Genomic DNA, 21,306 nt, shown 5'->3' on the forward strand with positions numbered 1-21,306 from the left:
AACTGGTGTTTACAAAGGAAATGTTCATGCTAATAACATGGAGCATCAAGACTAGACACTGAATCTAGAAAACTCCACACCTTTCATTACTCCATATTATCCAGGTATTTGCATGTCTCAATCACTGCAATTCAGGGTAGAAGAGGAAAGCGGCACTGATCACCATGGGATGTACCTTGTAATTCCAGCTTTTGGAGAATGTAAGACAACAAGACTGCCAGTTCAAGGTCAGCACAGACACCTCAGGAAGACTATCTCAAAATTCTGAAACTTATCTCAGTAGTTGAGTATTTGCCTAACAATGATAAGGCCCTGGGTTCAATCTCTAGTATAACATACAAACAGTAAAAAGAAGTGGTCATGGAAATAGAAGGGATGATCTTATGAACCAAACAAGGCAGTTCTGAAAAGATGAGTGAGCATGCGAATTTCCAGAGTCAAGAAAAGCTTGAGACTGAACAGATGGGTGGACAGGGACAGGCAACATTCTGTGTCAGAGAAAATTCATAGCTGTGTCCAAAATTTAAAAGTTTATAAGCCACTGCCACATATAATCTTGTTTCAGTTGGGTACTATTGGTCAACTGGAGGCTTTTTTTTTAATCATTCTTCCATTTCCCAAGGCTTTAGGAAGACACTAAATGTCCCTTCTTGGTGATGTTTACTGCTGAATATGTGTTTCTGCTGTTGCTTTATGCTTAGATGAAGGGGAAAACTGAAGGAAGAGATGACATTGTATCTTTTTCTGCCCAGTACAGTGGGTGGAGAGAATCCTTCAGTCTGGCACAAATTCAAGTTTCTGTTGCTTGGTATCCTAAAGGTCTTTTGTTCACCAAAGAATTAATCAAGCTGTGATAACCTGGAGCTTGAAGAAGACAAATCTCACACTTCAGGTTCTGGCTCCAACAGCAGTGTTACATTACCTTAGTTATGCTGCATTAAACCAATCTGTGCTGTGCTTCACTCAACCAGGATGGGATATTTGATCTCAGACATCTTGAGGACATGCTAATATAGTGAACTGGAAGGACATACACAGCCTTGCAAAGCCACAGGTCATTGTCTTACCCCACCATGGCAACATGAATTCACAGCCCAAATGCGTTTTTTCTGCTACACCTGGACACAAGGAGCTTCCCACAGCTTAAGTGCTTTTGTGACAGGGCTTAGCTCCCTGCACTGGGCTATTCTCCAAGGTCCTGCCACTTGCCTATGACACTGGCAGTACAGAATTCTGTCCTCCTTCAAGTAAAGAAATATGCTCTCTGTTGCTGCCCCAGTCTGTCTCTTTCAAGGACACTGGACTGTCTAGTAACAGTTCATGCTGCCCCCGAATAAGGAACTCAGACAAGAAAAATGGGAATGCCCAAGGTTTGATACAATGAACAGAAAATTCACCTGTATAAAAAGATTTAAAAAAAAAAAACCTGGTTACTTTTGGAGATGAAAGAAGAGAAAAAATAGACTCAAAACAAGAATTATTACTGACCAGTCAGCGGTGCTGGCTAGCTGTAGGGAAGAACACTGTCTTCTGGGGTTTGAGCAGGTTCACAAATCAGGTGTGTTGAGTCTTCCCCACCTTGGTCCCCTACAACTTTGCATTCCCCTTTCTATGGTTGTCCCTAATTCTTCTCTGCTTACTTATAAACAAGTAACATGTGTCCTTTCCTTATTATTTACTGTGGGTCGTGTCTGCTAATTTACGTCTCACAAGGGCACTGAATTTGTGTTTTATTCAATTCCATAACTTTAGTAGTCTTAAGTATGAGATCTCAGTAAATACTGAATATTATAAAGACATTTTGTTAAGGTAGCATTGATGTCAACCCAGTTGAGATGACCCTGAACTGAATTTGAAATAAAAGAGAAAAATAAAACAACAACAAAATCTGGTTACATTTTTTCACCTGTAAAAGTTAAAAAAAAATTAATAGGATGATGCAGAAACTCATGTTCATGTGTACTACAGACTTATAAAGTCTTTATTGATCACTGATTACCTCAGGGTCTATGATCTTAGTAGTATCTATTTTTAAATTTTATTTTCTTTATTTTATGTGTATGAGTGTTTTGCCTGCATTTTATGTCTAGGCACCACGTGTGTTCTTCATGTCCCCAGAGGTCAGATCGGGTGTCAGAACTGGAGTTGTATGGGGTATCATGTAGGTGCTGAAATTGAACCCAGGGCCACTGAAAGAGCAACGAGTGTTATTACCAAGTGAACCATCTCTCCAGCCCCATGTTTTTCTCGTAAAAGGTGTCTACTTTCAAAAGCTAATAAAAATAAAATGCATAGTTTTAAAACTAAAAAGACTGTAAGCAATTGCTTCTAATACAATCTTTTGGGGGATGGTACAATCTATTACAATTCATTAGATACAGTGAGAGCCTCTATGATTTAAAATTATCAATTCAAATCTTGTTAATATCAATATCAAAAATAACTACAAATATAAGCACCTGAAACATAGAAAATTTATCTTTCAGACTGATAAGTACAGTACTAAAAATCTGAAAAGCTAAAATCATATTAGAAACTGTTTTCTTTATCCTCCTAAATTCACCAAAAACAACTTCAAATATTGACTAACTGTATGTGTTCATTTGTTCACTCGTGCCCTCACTCAACAAAGTGCTGGGGCTGGATCTCAGGTGCTGGAGCTGCTAGGAAAGTGCTCCACCCCTGAGCTGCAGCCCAAGACCGTCCATCAAGCTCCTGGGCTGGCCTCAAACCCACTCTGCAGTCCAGGCTCAGATTGAGCTGCCTCTTCTCCCACTCTGGCCTCCCTCACCTCCCACCCTAGCCTCCCTCTCCTCTTGCCCTAGCCTCCCTAGTAGCCAAGATTACAAGTATACTAACTCACCTGGCCTTGAACATGATTTTATATCATTTACTATGTATTATAGCTTTAGAAACATACAGATATAAGCCCTAGATTTCATAATCTAAAGAAATACAAGTGACTTGCATCTCCAATAAGTATTTGAGAGCATTATCACTATTATAAGATATTGTTTGGCCTGAAAATTAATGGCAATGCTGCTGCTCTCATCCCCAAAGCCGCAGCACAGCTCACTGATGCAACTATGTGTTGCCCTGAGGCACTGCTCCACTCTACCAAAGCTTCCATTCCTCCCTTCTGTTGGGCACACCATTCGCACATAAAGAAATTCAGGAGGAAGTTAATCACAAGGGTGCCCTGTCCTCCTTAATGGATTTCCACAGCAGGGGCGAGGCCTCTGGACAATAGCAATGTTCTTGTTCCTCTGATGCAAACTGCAGTACAGTCACACCATCTCATCTCATGTGCACAGAAGCCACATTGCCAGTCTCCATCTGGAACCTGTCATCTTCAACGGGTTATTTCATATAACCAAAGCTTCACTGCTTAGAAAGCACATTTTAAGTTATTGGATAGTTGAAACAATCGTTACTTATAAAACCTAGTTTTCTTGCGCCTTGGTCTAAACATAAACAGAAATTTTACTAATTCTGAGTAGGATCTAAAAATCAAACCAATTTATGTTCTTTACTTTCCATACCACTGTTAAGTATAAACTAGTTGATAAAAACACCAAGCCGCATTTACTGTGACATTTTATATGAGGCTGAGGGATAATGAGGATGCAGTGAGCACTAAAAGATAAATGGAAACAAAAGAAGAAAATTTGAGAATACAGTATGTTTCCATTGTGTGTCTTGAAATACTGAAAATTATGCCACCAGGAAATGTACTTCAATTCCTTACTAAGTGTTTCCTGTAACATTGGAGGTGGGGAGAAAGAGACAAAACTCCTTTCTGGATGCTCCCTGCAACCAAAGACGTCGGGGCAGAGGGGACCCAGCTCCTAACAATAGAAGTGGAGGTGGAGGAGTGGGAAAGTAAGCAGGCTAGATAAAATTACCACGTCAGACAGATCAGAAGTCCACTGGGTGCTAGATAAGCTTTTCATTAATATAGACATCAACATACACTGACACAGTATTTTGGATACCTTTGGACTTTTCCTATCACGATGAAAGGGACAACTGTTATGTGCTATGGTTCTCTATTCTTAAGAAACCACATCTGACACTACAGGTTGGCCTATCATCTGGAGTGGCATGCTCCAGAAAACAACATTCATGCCCATGTGTGAACGCCATTAATGTAGCAGCAAACTGAAGTGAGAGACAAAGGAAGAGGGCCCAGCTGTGCAGCAGGGAGAAAATCAGAGTCTGCCGTAGAGACAGCCATGTTCAGAAGGGCAAGGCAGTCTTTCTTTTCAATTTACCTAAGTTGCCTGGCTTCTGTAGCACCATAGTCTCATAAACCCACCCACTCTTCCACAAAGTACAAGAAACATAGCACACACTTGTAAATCCTGTCTGTCTGACTCCATCACACACAGAGAAAACCTATTTAATAGGGAGATTATCTACTATATTATATATCACACACAGAGAAAACCTACTTAATAGGGAGATTATCTACTCTCAACTGGTTCTTGAGACTCACTGAGTCTGGTGAAATCACATGAGTCCCCAATGAGCAGGGTCCGCATATGAATTTTGGCGAGCTTAACAGTAGAATGTGGTGTACAGGAAGTTTGAGAAGCAACTATGAACCAACTATGAAGAAACACAACAAACTGTAGTGTCAGAACACCATCATTTGTATTAACAATGGAAATTCATTGCTAATATCACATGCAGATTAAATAAATTCCAGGTTCAAAATTAGTGGACAGCAGGTGAGGAAGCAGTGCTCGTGGGAAGGCTCAGCTTCACGTAACCTGACTGCCTTGGAAAAGGCACAATGAAATTTCTTAATCAAATCTACCAAACTAAAAATAACAGACAGAAGGCTTTTTTGGGCATTCAGTTGGCAGAGAATAGTTCATTATGAATTTCATATGCTTATGAAGATTAGCAGATAACTCAAACTTTAAACAGGCTGAGAGAATCTGAAAACCTGGAGTTTGTAGGCATAATGCCTGGGCTGAAGCCTGGCCGTGCTGCTGTGTGAATCCAGGTGAGGTATCCAGCTAGAGCTGTGGCTGTCTTAACAGAGTCCGGATCACAAGAGAACACCATTTAGCCTCTGAAGTCCCAGAAAATGAGACAAGAACTCTTCACACTGGGGAGAAGTTGAGTGAGTGTATATTTCATTTATAAAGGAGCTCTATTATTTAAAGAGTCTATTACTATTTTTTAATTTACTAACCTATCTAAAGCCTATGTAGTTTCACCAAGCACCATCCTAAACACTTCACAAATGACTCATTTAATGAGTCCCTCGTAAGCTTGTGAGGGATGCATTATTACACTTTAGAGATAAGGAGGCTGAGTTTACAACTTGCCGTGTCTGCATAGCTATTAAGACAGAGCTAGAATTAGCATGCAAGCAGCCTAGCTCCAAGGTCTGTGTGCACTATGGAGTGATGGTGGTTCCCTACAAGCAGCTTGTTGCCTTAAAGACAGTGTTGTGGTGTTGCAAAAAGCTCCTAACACGTATACGAAAGTTAAGTGCTGCTAGAAATTATAAGATACATAAGTGTCATATAGTGCCTTCCAAATAAGGATACTTTCATATTGCTAGGAAAAAATTTCTAGGACTATTAATCAGTTGCTAAAAACTTAACCAATGGGCTGCACACTAAATACAGCTAAAATGATAAACTTTATGTCATGTATGTGTTAATACAATTTTAAAGGGAATTTTAAAACAAGTCAACAAGTCAACTTCAGTGTGTACAGTTTTAAGCATGTTATATACTCAGATTTCAAGTTGTAATATTTTTATTTTACAAAATTGAATTAAGCCCAAAGCAAAAAGCAGTTATAAACACTGCTATGCAAACTGATAATAATGCAATACTAATATATTAATTAATGAAGCAGAAATACAATCAACACTTTAACAGCAGGTAATTTTTTTAAAAAAATTTAATTTCTATGAGTATTTTGCCTGCGTGTATCTATGCAGTACATGCATGCCTGTGCCCACAGGGGGCAGAAGAGGTGTTGGGCCCCTGGAGCTGGAGCTATGGATGGTTGTGAGCCACCATGTGGGTGCTGGGAATCAAGCCTGGACCTTTTGGAAGAGCAACTGCTCTTACTTGCCGAACCATCTCTCCACCCACTCCCAGGAGTGATGTTCAAGGCCAGTGCCCGCTAACCTGCAGCTCTCTCCAGCTGCTGGAGAGGCTGAATGAGGGCAGGAACGCTGGGTAAAACTGGGAGACACGGAAAGGCTGAAAGGAGTCCTGAGAACAAGTGTGTGCTCATTTGTTCTGAGCCTTTAACGAGTCAGAACCAGCCTGATGTATCTAAAGCAGCAGCATTAATGGACAGGAAGGGCTCAACCTAAAAGGAGAGTGACATACATGGCCACTGTTTTCTAACATACACTTACTTGGCTTTTTATGATCACTGTGTTTATGGGCGAACACCAAGTATAGCAATTACAGACAAATACCAGATTGTGTTTAATTAATGACATTCAAATGAGCAATGAAGACAGCGAAGAGGACAGTTAACCATGCAATGAATGACAGGACATGTTCTCTAAGCTAAACCTAGAAGTGGTAGTTCTGACAATTATTTCAAAATTCATTCAATGGGCCTTATTTGGGGTTTAGGAATAACAGGTTTTGTTGAATTAATGGATGGATTCCAGTCTTCGGCTAGACTATACTTCAAAACTAAAATACAGAAGGGGATTAAAGAAAAGAAAAGAAAAGAAAAGAATATTAATATACCAACCATAAACTTAGGGTTATAAGAGTTTGGGGCTTCACCACTCTTTGATGGAAGAGTGTACCAATCAGCTAGTTTACAACTCTTCCCCCACTCTAAGAAGCCTTCCTGGCAGACACACTGAAAAAAGACATAATCTCCTGAGTAAACTTGAAGCTTGGGCATCACAGGAGAGGGTAAAAGGGGAGAGGGGAGTAAGGCTAGGGAGAGAAGGAAAAGCACAATAAAGACAAAAAACCAAGTGCAACCACTTGGTTCTTTTCCAAAAGTTTTGGCAGATTTTCAAAACTACCCAAGTCACAGTTACAGAGCTGCACTCTCTAGCTCTCTGTCAAGAACTGTGGCATTCTTCATTACCTCCTGTTCTCTAAAGAATACTGAGAAGCACAGGAAGAAGAGAGAGTATGCCAAGAACTGACATCATTCAACATGTAAACTGAAATTAAAAGGAGCACATTTCCTCACTATAGGGCAAATGTGGGCAAACATTCAACAACAAAACAATCACTGTTTGCACATGTGTGAACTTACGGAGTGCACAGAGAAGACGACATCTGCACTGTCACTTAGCACTTAGCTGGCCTTGTAGACACAGTCTGAACCTCAGCTCTATAGATCAAGTGTATCAAGCAATGAGGCTGTCTACCCTTGTAAAGTTGTTGAGAGACTGCATATAGAAAATGAATATACCAATCCTTGTCTAGACATAGGTTCAGTCTCAGCCTCTCTCTCTCTCTCTCTCTCTCTCTCTCTCTCTCTCTCTCTCTCTCTCTCTCTCTCTTATTATTGGAATTATCATAACACATGTTGCCATTCAGAGTACTTGTGGGAGAACATGTCATAGAACAAGCTATATTTAGTGTTCTAATCATCTTGGTAACTGTTACATTTACAGAATTCTTACTTGATAAATTACTATGGAATAACAAGCTATGTTTATAGACAGGGAAATTAGAAGAAAATGATGAGCCATTTAGGCAAATTCTCAAGAGATTACAGGACTGGTCTTTGGGAAGCAGTACTATCACTGGGGAATGTCTCAGTAACCCTGGGAGCTTGCCACAGTGTACTGGGCTGTCTGTTATGTGTTGACCTGGAGGTTTAGATTAACGTAGTCAGTCAGGATCCCAGCCAAGGAGGTGGCAAAGCAACCTCTAACATAACCAACCAGTCACTACCACAAGGAAAGAGAGCTGTGAGCTCAGTTCCCACACCCAAGGAATCCATGCACTCTTTTGTTTCTCTGTGCACTCACACTCACACGTACCAAAAACAGAAGTAATAAAAATAATATTTTAAAAATTCTAGGGGCAGGAGAGATGGCTCATGGGTTACAAGCAGTTGCTATCTTGCAAAGGACCTGAGTTTTGTTCCCAGAATCCTACTGGGTGACTCACAACTTCCTGTAACTTCAACTTCAAGGGATCTTATGCCCTCTTCTGGTCTTTTAGGTTCTGGAATCATTTTCACCTACCCACACACAGGCACACACACACATATACTTTATTAAAAATAAAACAAATCTTCAAAATAACTCTTAAAAAGAAAAAAGTCAGAGAACTAGAAAGTGCTCATGAACAAGATTAATAATCACTATCTTCCAATGCTATTATAAATAGAATTGGTTTCATGAGTTCCCTTTCAGTTTATAGTTAGTGTATAGAAATGCAACTGACATTTGGATGTTGAATTTGTATCCTGAACTTTGCTTAATTCATTAACTTGTCATTTCTAACATGTGTGTGTGTGTTCCATAGAAATTATGTAAGAATTTTGTACTCTCTGTGAACAGAGATGATTTCCCTTGCTCCTGTGGAAGAGCAGGTGGGCAAGCTGGTAAGAGAATGCACCTGCATCCCACTCCTGCCTCTGCAGGAGCAGCCTTCAGTCTCCTATAAGGGAGCATGGTACTTACTCCAGTGTTTTCATAAATGACTTTATATGTGAAGGCAGGCTCCTTCTACCGCTAATTGTTGAGTGTTTTATCATAAAGGGTGTGGAACCTTAACAAATAATTTTCTGCATCAATTGAAAGTATGTTTCCCTTTCATCTTGTTAATTTTGTACACTGCCCTGATGATTGTCATATGTGGATACATCTTTGCATTCTGGGATAAATCCTACTTAGGTATAATGAACAATTCTGGCAAATGTGCCCAATCAACACTGATGAGACAAACCTCAGCAAGCTCGTAGTAAGCCGCACTGCACAGGATGAAGATGCACACTGCTGTGCCATCTGCCCTTGCTATTTCACTTTTTAGCTGTCTTCTTTGTAACACGGAAACTATAACTAAACCCTCAATAGTGGGTATGGAGAAACCGCGCAGAGGTTAAAAACACTTGATGGTTTTCCAGAAAACGTGGGTTCCGTTCCCAGTCCCAGGCGTCAGTTCACAACTGTCCTTACCTCTAGGTTCCAGGGTTCCCAGGACCCTCTTCTGGCCTCTGTGGGCACCCAGACTATATGCCTTACATACATGCAGACAAAACATCCATAAACATAGTTACAGTAAATAGTTTTCTAAAAAATCTGAGTACTTAACACTGAAATCTGAATTTACAATAGCCTGTCTTTGGAAATACACAAAAGTTTCACTCCTTCAAGGGTCCTACCCCAAGTCTTTTAATTCTTGAGGGTATAAAATTATTTTTTATTTTAATCTACAGTGTAAACTAATTATTCTTTACATTGATTACTTTCTTATGCGCATAAAATGTGTATAAAAATCATTAATACTCGTCTCTAAAACATTTTAAAATATTAATCTCAAATCATCTAGAATATAAAAAGTAGAGTTACACAATATTATTACAATACTAGCTTTTATATGTTTTCTCGTGTGTTTATCTTTATTGAGATTTTTATTATTCCTTAACTTGGCCTCAAGGCACTGTCTGGGCTCTTCCAGTTCACCCTGCAGGTTCCTTGAGTGTTTCATGCAGGCAGATTTCATGGAAATGAGCTCTCTCAGCTTCTATATCTGGGAATATTTTAACTTCTATCAATTTTGAAGGACAGTTTTGTCCCCATGGCATTTTTTATTGACAGTTTTCCCTTTGGTAATTTGAATATACATACCATATTGTTTTGGGACAGGAACATTCTGACAGGAAGCTGCTGACACTCAGACTGAGAATGTGCGTATGGATGGTGTCCCTTCTTCCTTGTTAGTTCAGCTTCTCCTCGCCTTTGTCAAGTCTGATTGCCTCCTTCCAAACACTATTGTCTTCATCCTGCCTAAGTTCCCTGTATATTTACAGTATGTCTTCTACCATATTTACATAGTTTTAGGCCATTATTTTTTCAGATGCTCTTTGCTCCAATCTCTCTTGTCCTTCTGAAACTCCTGCTGACCGAATGGTGTCATACTGTCTCTCAGACCCTCTTCACCTTTCCTTCATCGTTTTTGTTTTTCTGAAGAGGTAACTGCTGCCCCTCCCCTGCCTCTTCTCCAGCCTGCTCTCTCTCTTTCCTTCCCTCTTCTGAAGAGGTAACTACTGCCTTTTTCCCCTTCTCTCCCTCCCTTCCCTCTCTACCTCTTTCTCTTCTCCCCACCCCCCGTTCTCCCCTTCCCTTCTTTTCCCTTCCCTTTCTCCTCCATAATTCACTAAATAAACTCTGTACTCAAACTCTCTCTGCATGGCCTATCTGTCTGTCTCTCACTGGCAGTGGTCTCCCACCTGCCCAGGGAACCCGCCGAGGTCTTGGGTGGCCCGCCACTGCCCCTCATGAGACTGGCCTTGGGCCCACACCTCTTTATAAATGACAGCACTTCTCAGGCCATGCATGCCGTCAGTCTGCACAGTCATTTTCTAACTCTCATTTACGCAGTTGTTCTCTGGGATCTTAGCATTCTCGTCTTTAAAGTATATGGCAAAAGCGCATGTACACACACAGGTCCCCAAAAAGAGAAAGCAAAAACGTGGGGTTGTCAAGGTGAGGAACAAAGTGTCTTAATCTCTCACCACACTGGAAGCCACTTCAGCTGAGGAGAAACACGTGTGGAAGGAAAGGGGGCAACCTCAAGTGCCATCATCGTCATTCTGTGCAGCCTTGTGGTCACAGGTAACACTGAAGAGTAAATATCCCCAGGCTTGGGGACAGGGGCCTTTTTGGCCAGCTCATCTTGAGAGCTAAGTTTCTCTAGGAACTGCTTAACAGCTGCCTGATACAGGGATGGGTGACAGTCTGGTAGCTGCTACTTCACTAAATCCACAGGCTGACTAAAATTAACTCTATACAGACCAAGCTTCCCCTGGAAGTCACAAACCTTTTCTACACTCCAGAGCTCAGATTAGTTACACTGGACAGATCTGCCATTGTGGTTATGGACTAGACAAAACCAGATTAATGTTTCCTAGTCCATCATCTCAGAATCTTTTCCCTGAACTCTTTTTCTGTTTTGTTGTTTATTTGTTTGTTGTTTTTGTTTTTGTTTTCAAGACAGAGTTTCTCCTGGAACTAGCTCTTGTAGACCAGGTTGGTCTGGAACTCACAGAGATCCACCTGCCTCTGCCTCCCGAGTGCAGGGATTAAAGGCGTGTGCCACCTCCACGTGGCTCTCACTGAACTCTTAAGAGAAGCAAGTGTTCTTTAACATGGGAAGAGTGGATTTTAGGTGTCTGATGAAGACTATATGAACACACTAATATAAATTACAAGTCTACAGTTTAAACTCGGAACAGTGGCATTTCCCAGTATTCTGGTGATGATATTTTCTCGGGGACTTATGTTTTATGCTCATCCTGGAGCACCTGTATCTTGAGATGCTAACTCTACATTGCCTTGAGCTCTTTTCAAAGCATACCTCAATATCTCCAAAAGTATAATAATTGTTGGGAAGGAAAACCTTCCACTTGTGTGTAGAGGCTGCACAGCAACTGAGTATTTCTGTGGGTTCAGTAATTAAATTAAGTCAGCAGTTCCATAAACAAACATGACTGAACTGAAAGGGAGAATTATTTTTCATTATATAAAACAAAAAAACTTTCTTTTTCTCACAAATGCATGTAATACTGTCTTTCTAGACAAATTCATTTCTACCTCATGTTATATAAGTACTATAAATGCATAGTCCATAGTTAATGGAGATTCTAAAGTATCTGACTATCTGTTGAACCAAACTATTAAATAAAATTTCAACAGCTATAGGCAGAACAATCTACTGCTAGAATCCTTTACCCGGTGTTAAAAAAAAAGTTCAAATGCCTTGTATAATCCCTCTTCCCCCTGCTCTAGAAGGAATTCTAGGAAAGCCTGTTGTCTATCATCCAGTATTTTCAGATAAAGGCTCCAGAGCCCGGTATAAGACCAGCTAACTGAGCTGACACGCACGACAGCTACTCCTTGGGAACAGGTCCAGGTCTTCCTCATTCCTAGCCTGAGAACCCAACCTATAAATTAACTTTAATGTGCAAATTAAAGTCTAAAAAGTGTGCAAAGGCACCAAAAGTTAGTGTAACAAAACACTCTGAAATTTGAAAAGTTTGTTGTCCTCCGTAATTAATTTTCTGTGACTGATGCAGAAACTTGGTCTCAAGAGAATTTGAGATGACGATCTTAAACCCACTTTACAGTGCATTCTTCAGCTGACTGTTACTACATTGCCACTGGAAAAGTTCAAAACTCTCACTGCTATTTTATACCCACAATTTCTTTGAAAAAAAATCATGTTCCAATGTAAAAGCATATTATGCATTATTTTGTTTATATAAATCCAAATGTAAATATGTTTTAAAATCTAAGATAAAAATTGACAGTAAGTAAAGGAAACTGCAGAAAGCATAAAGTTTTTATGTTATCATACCCACCTTTAACGAGAGACTAAAATGCCCCACAAATGTTGCACTCATCCATGCCATTGAGTGGGGGTCACCCAGAAATTCTATGTGGTACTTGTCGACATTTCCATCCCGGTCATACGCCACATACTTCCCTCTGAAAGGATCAGGACAAAGTATTCCTGGCCAACTTTGGAAAAAAAGTTAAAATAAGTTACACCTTTCAAAAATAATAAACAAGTAATAAATTGTATCTTTGTAGCAATAAAATATTTTTATGCTGTCACAGACAAGATGAAAAAGAATTCTAAAAGAAATGACACCCAGAATCCACAGGAAGGATTTGAACGCCGCTGAGAGGCAGAACAGGTCAATGATAAGCCAGACTTTGTTGACTCCTGTGGGAGCCCTTACCAACTGGGAGGAAGAGATGGGGTTGGGATAGGGGGAAATAAAGGGAGAGGAGAGGGAGGGAGAACTGTGGTTGTAATGTAAAAAAAAAGTAAATATGAGTTATATGAAAGAAATAAATTTTTTAAAATAATGACAGAGAGCTATAAAGCAATAATAGCCTAAAGATAAATGATAGGTGATAGATTATAGATTACAGATAGATGATAGAAACATAGCTATAGGCAAATAGATAACAGGTAGATTAATAGGTGACAGGCAGAAAAACAGCTCACAGCTCAGTGTTGCCACTGTAAAGTACAGAAAAGACAAGTTCAGCTCCACCATTCGACTCTACTCCTCCCCTCTAGCCACTCAACTGACAAGCCACTAATTTGCTAAAAAATATTCAGAGCTCTAAGCAAAATTTTACTTTAAAAAAATCTTTTAAGGTATGTTCAGGAGCTGAAGAGATGTCTCAGTGGCTAAGGGTACTGACTGCTCTTCTAGAAGATCTGGGTTCAAATCCCAGCAAACACATTGTAGCTCACAACTATCTGTTGGAACTCCAGTTCCAGAGAATCTGATGCCCTCTTTTGGCTTCCATGAGCACCAGGCACACAGGTGGTGCTAAGACAAACATCCATACACATAAAGTGAAACTTTAATGTTTACTGTGACAGAAACTCTATAGACCTCATTTCCCCCTTTAGACATTCAGTTCCCCAGTTCCCATTTCAATAGCTTTCTATTTTTCTACTTTCTAAGTTTGATTTCATCATTGCTTTTTAATTATAGGGGTGTGTGTGTGTGTGTGTGTGTGTGTGTGTGTGTGTGTGTGTGTGTGGAGGTACAAGAGTCGGGAGGTACAAGAGCAGTTTGTATTCTTAATTGCTAAGCCGTCTCTCCAGCCCCTGACTTTTCTTCTCTACATTAGCAGCCAACAGCTCAGGCCCATGACAACACTGCTAAGCAAAGGCTGCAAACAATATCCCACCTGGAGTCCAAACCGGAAACTGGAGAGCAAACCCTGAAAACCACTGATTTATTCAATTCTATATTAAAAAGAAACTGTAACAACCAAAAGACTTACAGGTCACAATCATCTTCAATTTTCCTGATTATGAATATAAATGAAAATAAAGTTAGGCAGGAAACGGTGACACGCCTTTAATCCCTGCACTCACAAGGCAGAGGCAGGCGGATCTCCGTGAGGCTGAGGCCAGCCTGGTCTGTCTAGTTCCAAGCCAGCCTGGCTACGTAGTGAGATCCTATCTTAAACAAGCAAATTTAGCACTGACTAAGAAAACTGGAATTTTCAAGTAATGCATCCACTCAGACTGAAACAGGAAGTAGATGTTTGGCTCAGAAAGGCTACTTTTTGCCTACAGATAAAGCATGCTAATTGCTGCTATGTGTCCTATTTATCCTGGGTATTAAATCAACATTTTCTTATACATTTCATATGTTACCTTATATAAATTGACTGTCTTAGAAAACCACACCTCTGAAATTAAAATAATCAATTTGTATTCAAGTAGCAAAATGTAAGTTGTTAATTTGAAATGCTGTTAGGATCCAATCCATATTTTATCCATAGCAAAATTTTATATACACGCACATTTAATTTGTTTCCCACTCTGGCCTCAAATGATGCCCCTGGCTCATTCTCTGGAGTGCTAGGACTACAGGTGTGCCAGCATGCCTGTTTCTAATTAAGTTTTGAATATTTTACCAACATTCCAACATCTGGCCTGTCACTCTGGAATTAAAGCAGGAAGGAAAGGCAGAAAAGCAAGTCAGGATCCCGTGATAAAGAACCCTGGTAGAGATCTGACAGAAGTTTACAGCTTAAGATCTAGATTATGTACATCTCACATGGTGACACTGAACACTGTATGCCAGTCAAGCTCGGTGCTTCCAGCAGCTCTGTCAAGTGGGAAAGTTAACAGCATTCAAGTGAGAAAATCTGTGCCCTCACTCTGCCGTCTACCAGGTGGCAAGCCTTCTAGACGCATCTAGTTCTTGCTGTGGTTCCTAACAAGTTATAAAGTTCAAATACATGTGTGATTTATACTTTTTGTTTGAGAAATTAAAATTTGTCATTATAAGACTGATCTGTGTCCTGCCAAATTTAGATGCTGAAAACCTAATTTCCAGTATCTCAGAAGGTGACTGTATGCAGAGAAAGGACCTTTGAAGAAGTGAGTAAGAAAGCCGGGCACGGTGCTGTATGTACAGACTGCCAGCACTGCAGAGGTGGAGCAGGAAGACTGTGGTCCAAGGCCAGCTGAACCACACGGGAGCCAGTCTCAAACCACCAAGAAGTAACTTGGTTAAAACTGAGCTCATTAGGACAGGCTCTGTGTCCAAGATTGCCTGCCTCATGGGAAGAGATCAGGACACAGACACGCAGAGGGAAGAACATGTGAGCACATGGCAAGAAAGTGGCCATTCTTAAGGAGAGAGCCTTCAAAGAGATCATCCATGATAACCTTGATCTCAGGACTTGGAGCCTGTGGAAAAGCACATCTCGCCAGCTAATGTGTGCTGTTTCGTTATGGCAACCAGAGGAAGCTAATATGATTATGTATATGTAGAACAACTGGTACAGTTGAAAAGAATGATTTAGAAATATCTCCCCATGTTTAACAAGAGGCTCTGTGTGTGCCTTTACAGGTTCATTAGTATGTGAATGTGGGAGACAATTAACTATGGGACCAACAAGTACTACTTTCCTGAAAACCTTTTGCTTTTATTTAAAAAAGAAAGCAAGAAAAAGATTAAATAAGCATTTCAAGATGCTGCATCAGTTTCTCTTTAACATTCTGGAGTCAACTTATCCGAGCAATAGTAACTCTAGATGCTGGCAAGATGGCGGCTCTGACCTTAAGAGCTGCCTATGAAGTCCCCCAGTCAGTACTATGTTCTAAGTTCCTCTGCGGGTGGCAGCTGTCTTTGTACTTCAGGATCTAGCGTACTGCCTAATCAAGAGCAGATTTTTGACTGTTTCTTGTAGGTTAATTCTATCTCTACATTTTACTATTGTAATTTGTCTTGTTATTATCGTTTTATACATTTGTGCCATTGAATAAACAATGCAAGTAGATCTCAGTTTCTTAATTTGAAGTTTAAATTTGTGTTCAACTTAGCTCATAAAAAGGAACATAAATGACCCACAGTCAAATGCATTTGTTCTCCGAAGAAGAGGAGATGCAGCTGTTTTTTAAGCATGTCGATGACAGTAATCACAAACTAAAGACTGGATTTAAACATATTTCATATAAAATTTTAAGCTCTTTGCCTCAGTTACTAATTTCTAGTAAAATTTTCTGTTCTTCAAATATATTAATTGAGAAAAGCAAATTCCTTTCTTCAAATACAGTTACTAAACTTCAAACTTCCAATGAGGGAATTGCTTTCAAATGCATTTTTACTCTGCTTTCAAACATTTGCTTTAGAGATGAAAAATGATGGGGAACCTCAAATCCCTTTATGATAATTTCAGTAAATTTCATATTACATGTCCCTTAAAAACCTGGGTTTTATATGACCAATTGATGTTCATGTTGATTATAATGTGGGAGGCAATAACAATGTTTGCAATATTGTCATTTTGATCCCCAGAAAAGTCTTCATAACAAAAGGACAGAGAGTCACAGATTTGTTAGGCAGTAAGTGTATGAGTTTGTTAGGGTTGTTTTAAGAGAATATCACAGACTTGAAGAAGTGCAATACATTTACTCTCTGTAGCTTCTATAAGCGAGCTATCCAAGACTGAAGCATGAGCAGTTAGCTTCTTTACTTTCTCTTCCAGGCTGGCAGATGCCACCTTTCTACTGTGTTTTCAGTCCTTTTGTCTTGCATTTGCCCAAATCTCTGCCTTACGAATACCAGCAAAACAGAACTAAGGCGTTGCCCAACATGTCTCATTTGTAATTAATCACTTCTTCAAAGGTCCTACATCCAAATATGGTCACATTCTGAGGTCTTAGGAGTTATGGAAGCATTCAACATATGAATGTTTAGGGTTCATAATTTGTCACAAAATAGTGAGAAAGCAAGAACCTAAATCTACATATTGACTTTAAGGTCTATTGCACATATGTACATATCAAAACAAGCCTGTTGCAGCCTCTCTTTTTATGGTCAATTCCTTATTATGGTCTTCATAGAGACCAAGATAATACGTCAATATACTTGAGTTTTGTAGTGTAAAAGTTTAGAACACTAGTAAAGGGTTCTGGAAGGGCAGTGTTGGTGGTGATAGACTCAATCCTGCACAATTTCTTCAAAAATACAGGGCGAGCAAGCACAGCCGCACTACACTTTCCCTACAACTGCCGTGATGAAGCTGAGTGGTGCACCACTGCACATGCGCATAACAGATCAGTGAGACAGTCCTATGGGACCTGCAGCACTGGTGTTTGTGAGAGGAAAGGAGGGTGAATGGGCAAAGCCCAGGGATCATCTGACAAATCTGAGCGATGAGAACTGGAGAGCCCAGCAGGCCGAACTGACAGCAACAGGCTAAACTACAATGAGGCAACCAACAGCAGTTCTGAACGTGCTGCAACACTGAGGAACCCTGGGAACATTGACATCTCACAGAGATCATTTCCAAGGAAAAAGGATAAAAAAGTAAAGCCAAGAGGACAGGATCACCAGGAGCAGAGGAACTTGTTTGGTTGCTAAAGCACAGAACTGGGCTAACAGAGAGAAGGGACATTGATAGCTCCCAAAGAGGTGCCAAAAGTGCTATAAAGCACACCCAGAACAGAAGGAGCCAGTCCACAGCGTCCCCTCTGCTCTCCAGGGCAAAGGAGAAGAAATCCACTGCTTCTCTTGTCACATCCTACAGTCCAGTTACCACTAGAGAAAAGAGCCATTGTCTGGAAGAGTAGGCAGTTACTGAACACAAGAAACAGTCATAAGTTAGGGACCCTAGGGATACCCTGCCACAAGTCTGAGTGGGAGATGACCACAGATGTGCCCTGGGAGACTGAAGAGGTTGGACCCAAACAGATAAGTCTGGGAAGCAAGGAGCTTCGACTGTGGAGAGCAGTGTGTGGTGAAGCACAAACACCTCTGCTGGCTGGCACTGCTTGGCCTCGAGGCCTGAGGCGATGAGATCTCTGAGCCCAGGTCAGGCAGGGCACACAACAAATCACTTACTTCCCCAGCCTCTTCCATCCCCACAGGATCCCAGAAGAATCCAGTACTAAGTTAGTATGGTAAAAATAGTATGAGACAAAAATATCAAAAGATGAAAGCTTGCCATGGAGGAATGGTTTTGAAGAAATAAGGTTGTACTCAAGATTTCAAGTTGCCTTAAAAGGATTAAAGAAAACAGAGTAGATACCATGTACATGTGGGAACTAGAAAACCATTTAAAATGAGTGGTTAAAGATTTGAAAAGTATTAAAATTAATGAAAACCCTTTTAAAACTTCAAAAATTAACGTCAAATTGGAAGGAATAAAATAACAACTGGTACCTTCAGAAAAAAAATATGTAGAGGAGAAATATTTAAATTTTTAAAGGGCTAAAAAGATGAGAACAGTTCAAGAAAAGGAAATTCCAAATAGAAAAGATTGCCTAAATGATAATATAGAGTCCTGAGGCAAAAATCCAGTCATATGATGGGACAGTATAACTGCCTTTAAGTCAAGAAAGTTTAAATAAATTCTAAGTCTTATATACTGAAAATAGTATATATTTGGAAAATCAACCCATAATACAAAGCTCTAAAATATAAAAAAATCCACGTAAATTTAATGAAAAATATTTTAAGCATGTAAGGAATAATTAAGATCCTCAAATGTTTGTCATTTAGAAACACACTTATAAATAACCCACTTCAATAAAGAATTCACAACTATTTCAAGATGAATAAAATAAAATGTTATCACAGGTCCTAGAAAAAATATAACTTTCTTTAAATTATGATGAAAAAATAAGAGATGAGTTGAATTACCTAACTCTCACTTAAGAAAGCAGAGTGAACACAACTCAGATGACAAAGACAGTATCAGAGACTGACAATCAAGGAACTACTGTGATGGCTCAGGAGGTAAAGGCTCTTTGCCAACAAGCCTGATGACATGAGTTCCAGCCCCAGCACTTACTAGGAGGAGGAATGACTGTGAGATTATTCCTGTCAAAACACGGAGTGTAAGTCTAGAGTGAACCCTCATGTGCACCATGAACTCTGAAGATAACGAGGATGTGTCTAAGAAGGTTCATTAATTATAACAAATCACATGGTGTGGGGTGTCAGTGGGAGAGTGACTGAATTCTGAGTGGACAGAAGGTATGTGGAAACTATACTTACATCCAATTTTTGTGACCTCAAGGCTTCTGTAAATGTGGAAGTCTATTTTGTAAAAATATGAGTAATTCTGGGTAAAAAGTTAGAAATAGACAAATCCACTCCAAATGCAAAGCACAGGGCTAAGCGTACAGCTCAGCAGTAATGTTAGCCTAGCAAGTGAAACACACACACACACACACACACACACACACACACACACAAAGACACATGAAAATAAGTAAAGGTAAGGTAATAAAAATTGAAGAAATCAGTAATTAAGTAATGACAATAAGTAATAAACAACAAGTAAATCCCTTACTTACCTTGGCCAATTCTGCAATTTCACCAAAACCAGGCTTCCCAGAGGAAGCTGTGAATAGACAATCTTATACCCGCTTTCAAGGAACCGAGACTCTGCAGGGAAATCCTCCTCAGAGATTGAGCAGCTGTTGTAGCTGGAGTCAGCATTCATGAAGCAGTACCAGGGCTCGCTGCGCTCCACCCTGGCCGCAGCCTCAGGAGACAGCAGCCTCCACTTCAGGCAGCTTTCGTTCTCACACTGGACCCACACTCTGCTCACAAACTCACTGCTTTCCACAGCCAGGTCCATTGAGCTGCTACTGACCACTCTGCTAGCTTGGTTTTGTTCTGTTTTGCTCTGTTTATTTTTTGTTTGTTTTTCCCCAGAAGTGAATTTAATCTGGAAAAAATACAGATTCAAGAGTATGAGATATAATTTAAATCACAAGAAACAGTTCTTTCCTATTTTCTGCCCACTCCTGTGCGCCTGGTATGGAAGGCATGCAGGTGGCGCGTTATATTCTGCTGAACCACAGCAAAAACACAGCAGACATGTAAATTACCCTCACAACAAGTGCTTTCTGAAATTAAAAACAGGACAAATCTACTATAAGATCGGAGTCTAGTTCAGCAATATCTATTACTGACATTCACTATGCACAAGGTAGTGCTTTCCTTTTTGAGACAATCCTATGCTGTAGCCCAGGCTGGTCTCAAGCTCTCCATCCTTTTGCCCAAGCTTCCTAGGTGCTAGGAGGAGCTTAACACACACAAAGTTACCAGCTGTCAGGTCTCAAGTGCTTTATGCACACAGCTTGTATCATACCCATTTTGCCAAGGAAAATGAAGCAAAAAAAATGTTTAAGCTCCAGGCACAGTACCCGTAGAGCTGAGGTTTAAACACAGGCAACTGGGCTCTTAACTCTGTGGTCTTGTCCTTGGCTGCACTGCTCTAGAGAATACAGAGAGCATCATGCATCGTCCTGTTCTGTTTATAAAAATCAAGAAACACAAATGCAGCAAATGCTTCACCTCATGAGAACTGTAATGATTTACAAGTTAGATACACACCCTTGATGTGGAAGTCCCCACTGTGTACTGTGATTGCCATTAATGAATAAAGAAACTGCCTTGGCCTATTGATAGTGCAGAATTTAGGTAGGTGTGGATGATGGAACTGAATTCTGGGAGGAAGAAGGCAGAGTCAGGGAGATGCCATGGATCCACTGCTGGAGGTAGACATGCTGAAACTTTGCTGGTAGGCCACGACCTCATGGTGGTATACAGATTAATAGACATGGGTTAAATTAAGATATAGGAGTTAGCGGATAAAAAGCTAGAGCTAATGGGCCAAGCAGTGATTTAATTTTTAATTTTTAATTTTTTTTTTTTGTTTTTCGAGACAGGGTCTCTCTGCAGCTTTTTTAGAGCCTGTCCTGGAGCTAGCTCTTGTAGACCAGACTGGTCTCGAACTCACAGAGATCTGCCTGCCTCTGCCTCCCGAGTGCTGGGATTAAAGGCGTGCGCCACCACCGCCCGGCTTCCAAGCAGTTATTTAAATAACATGGTTTGTGTGTGATTATTTCAGTTCTGGGTGGCCAGGACAAACAAGCAGCTTCCTCCTACACACCCTCTCCTTAGAAAGTTCTGCCCCTTATCTCACTAATAAGGCATCTTCTTGGACCTTTGTTATGAGGAGTCTACATGTATGAATAGGGCAGTGTGTTAAAACTCCCCCATTCAGCATCAGTAACAACACTGACATACATACTAATGATG

General features: G+C 40.2%; 1 protein-coding gene across 1 annotated transcript in view; it reads right to left on the minus strand.

Moving 5' to 3' along the window:
- Zcwpw2 (zinc finger CW-type and PWWP domain containing 2) overlaps positions 1-21,306 on the minus strand; it is a 122,221-nt gene that overhangs the window by 70,172 nt on the left and 30,743 nt on the right. The window contains exons 2-3 of the mRNA XM_038323172.1: positions 19,551-19,927; positions 12,556-12,715 (exon numbers count right to left, since the gene is read on the minus strand). Of these exons, the coding sequence (XP_038179100.1) occupies positions 12,556-12,715; positions 19,551-19,837 (447 nt within the window). The 5' untranslated portion in view covers positions 19,838-19,927. The remainder of the gene's footprint in view (positions 1-12,555; positions 12,716-19,550; positions 19,928-21,306) is intronic.

Source organism: Arvicola amphibius, chromosome 3, assembly GCF_903992535.2.
Source record: "Arvicola amphibius chromosome 3, mArvAmp1.2, whole genome shotgun sequence".
In the NCBI taxonomy this organism is placed as follows: domain Eukaryota; kingdom Metazoa; phylum Chordata; class Mammalia; order Rodentia; family Cricetidae; genus Arvicola; species Arvicola amphibius.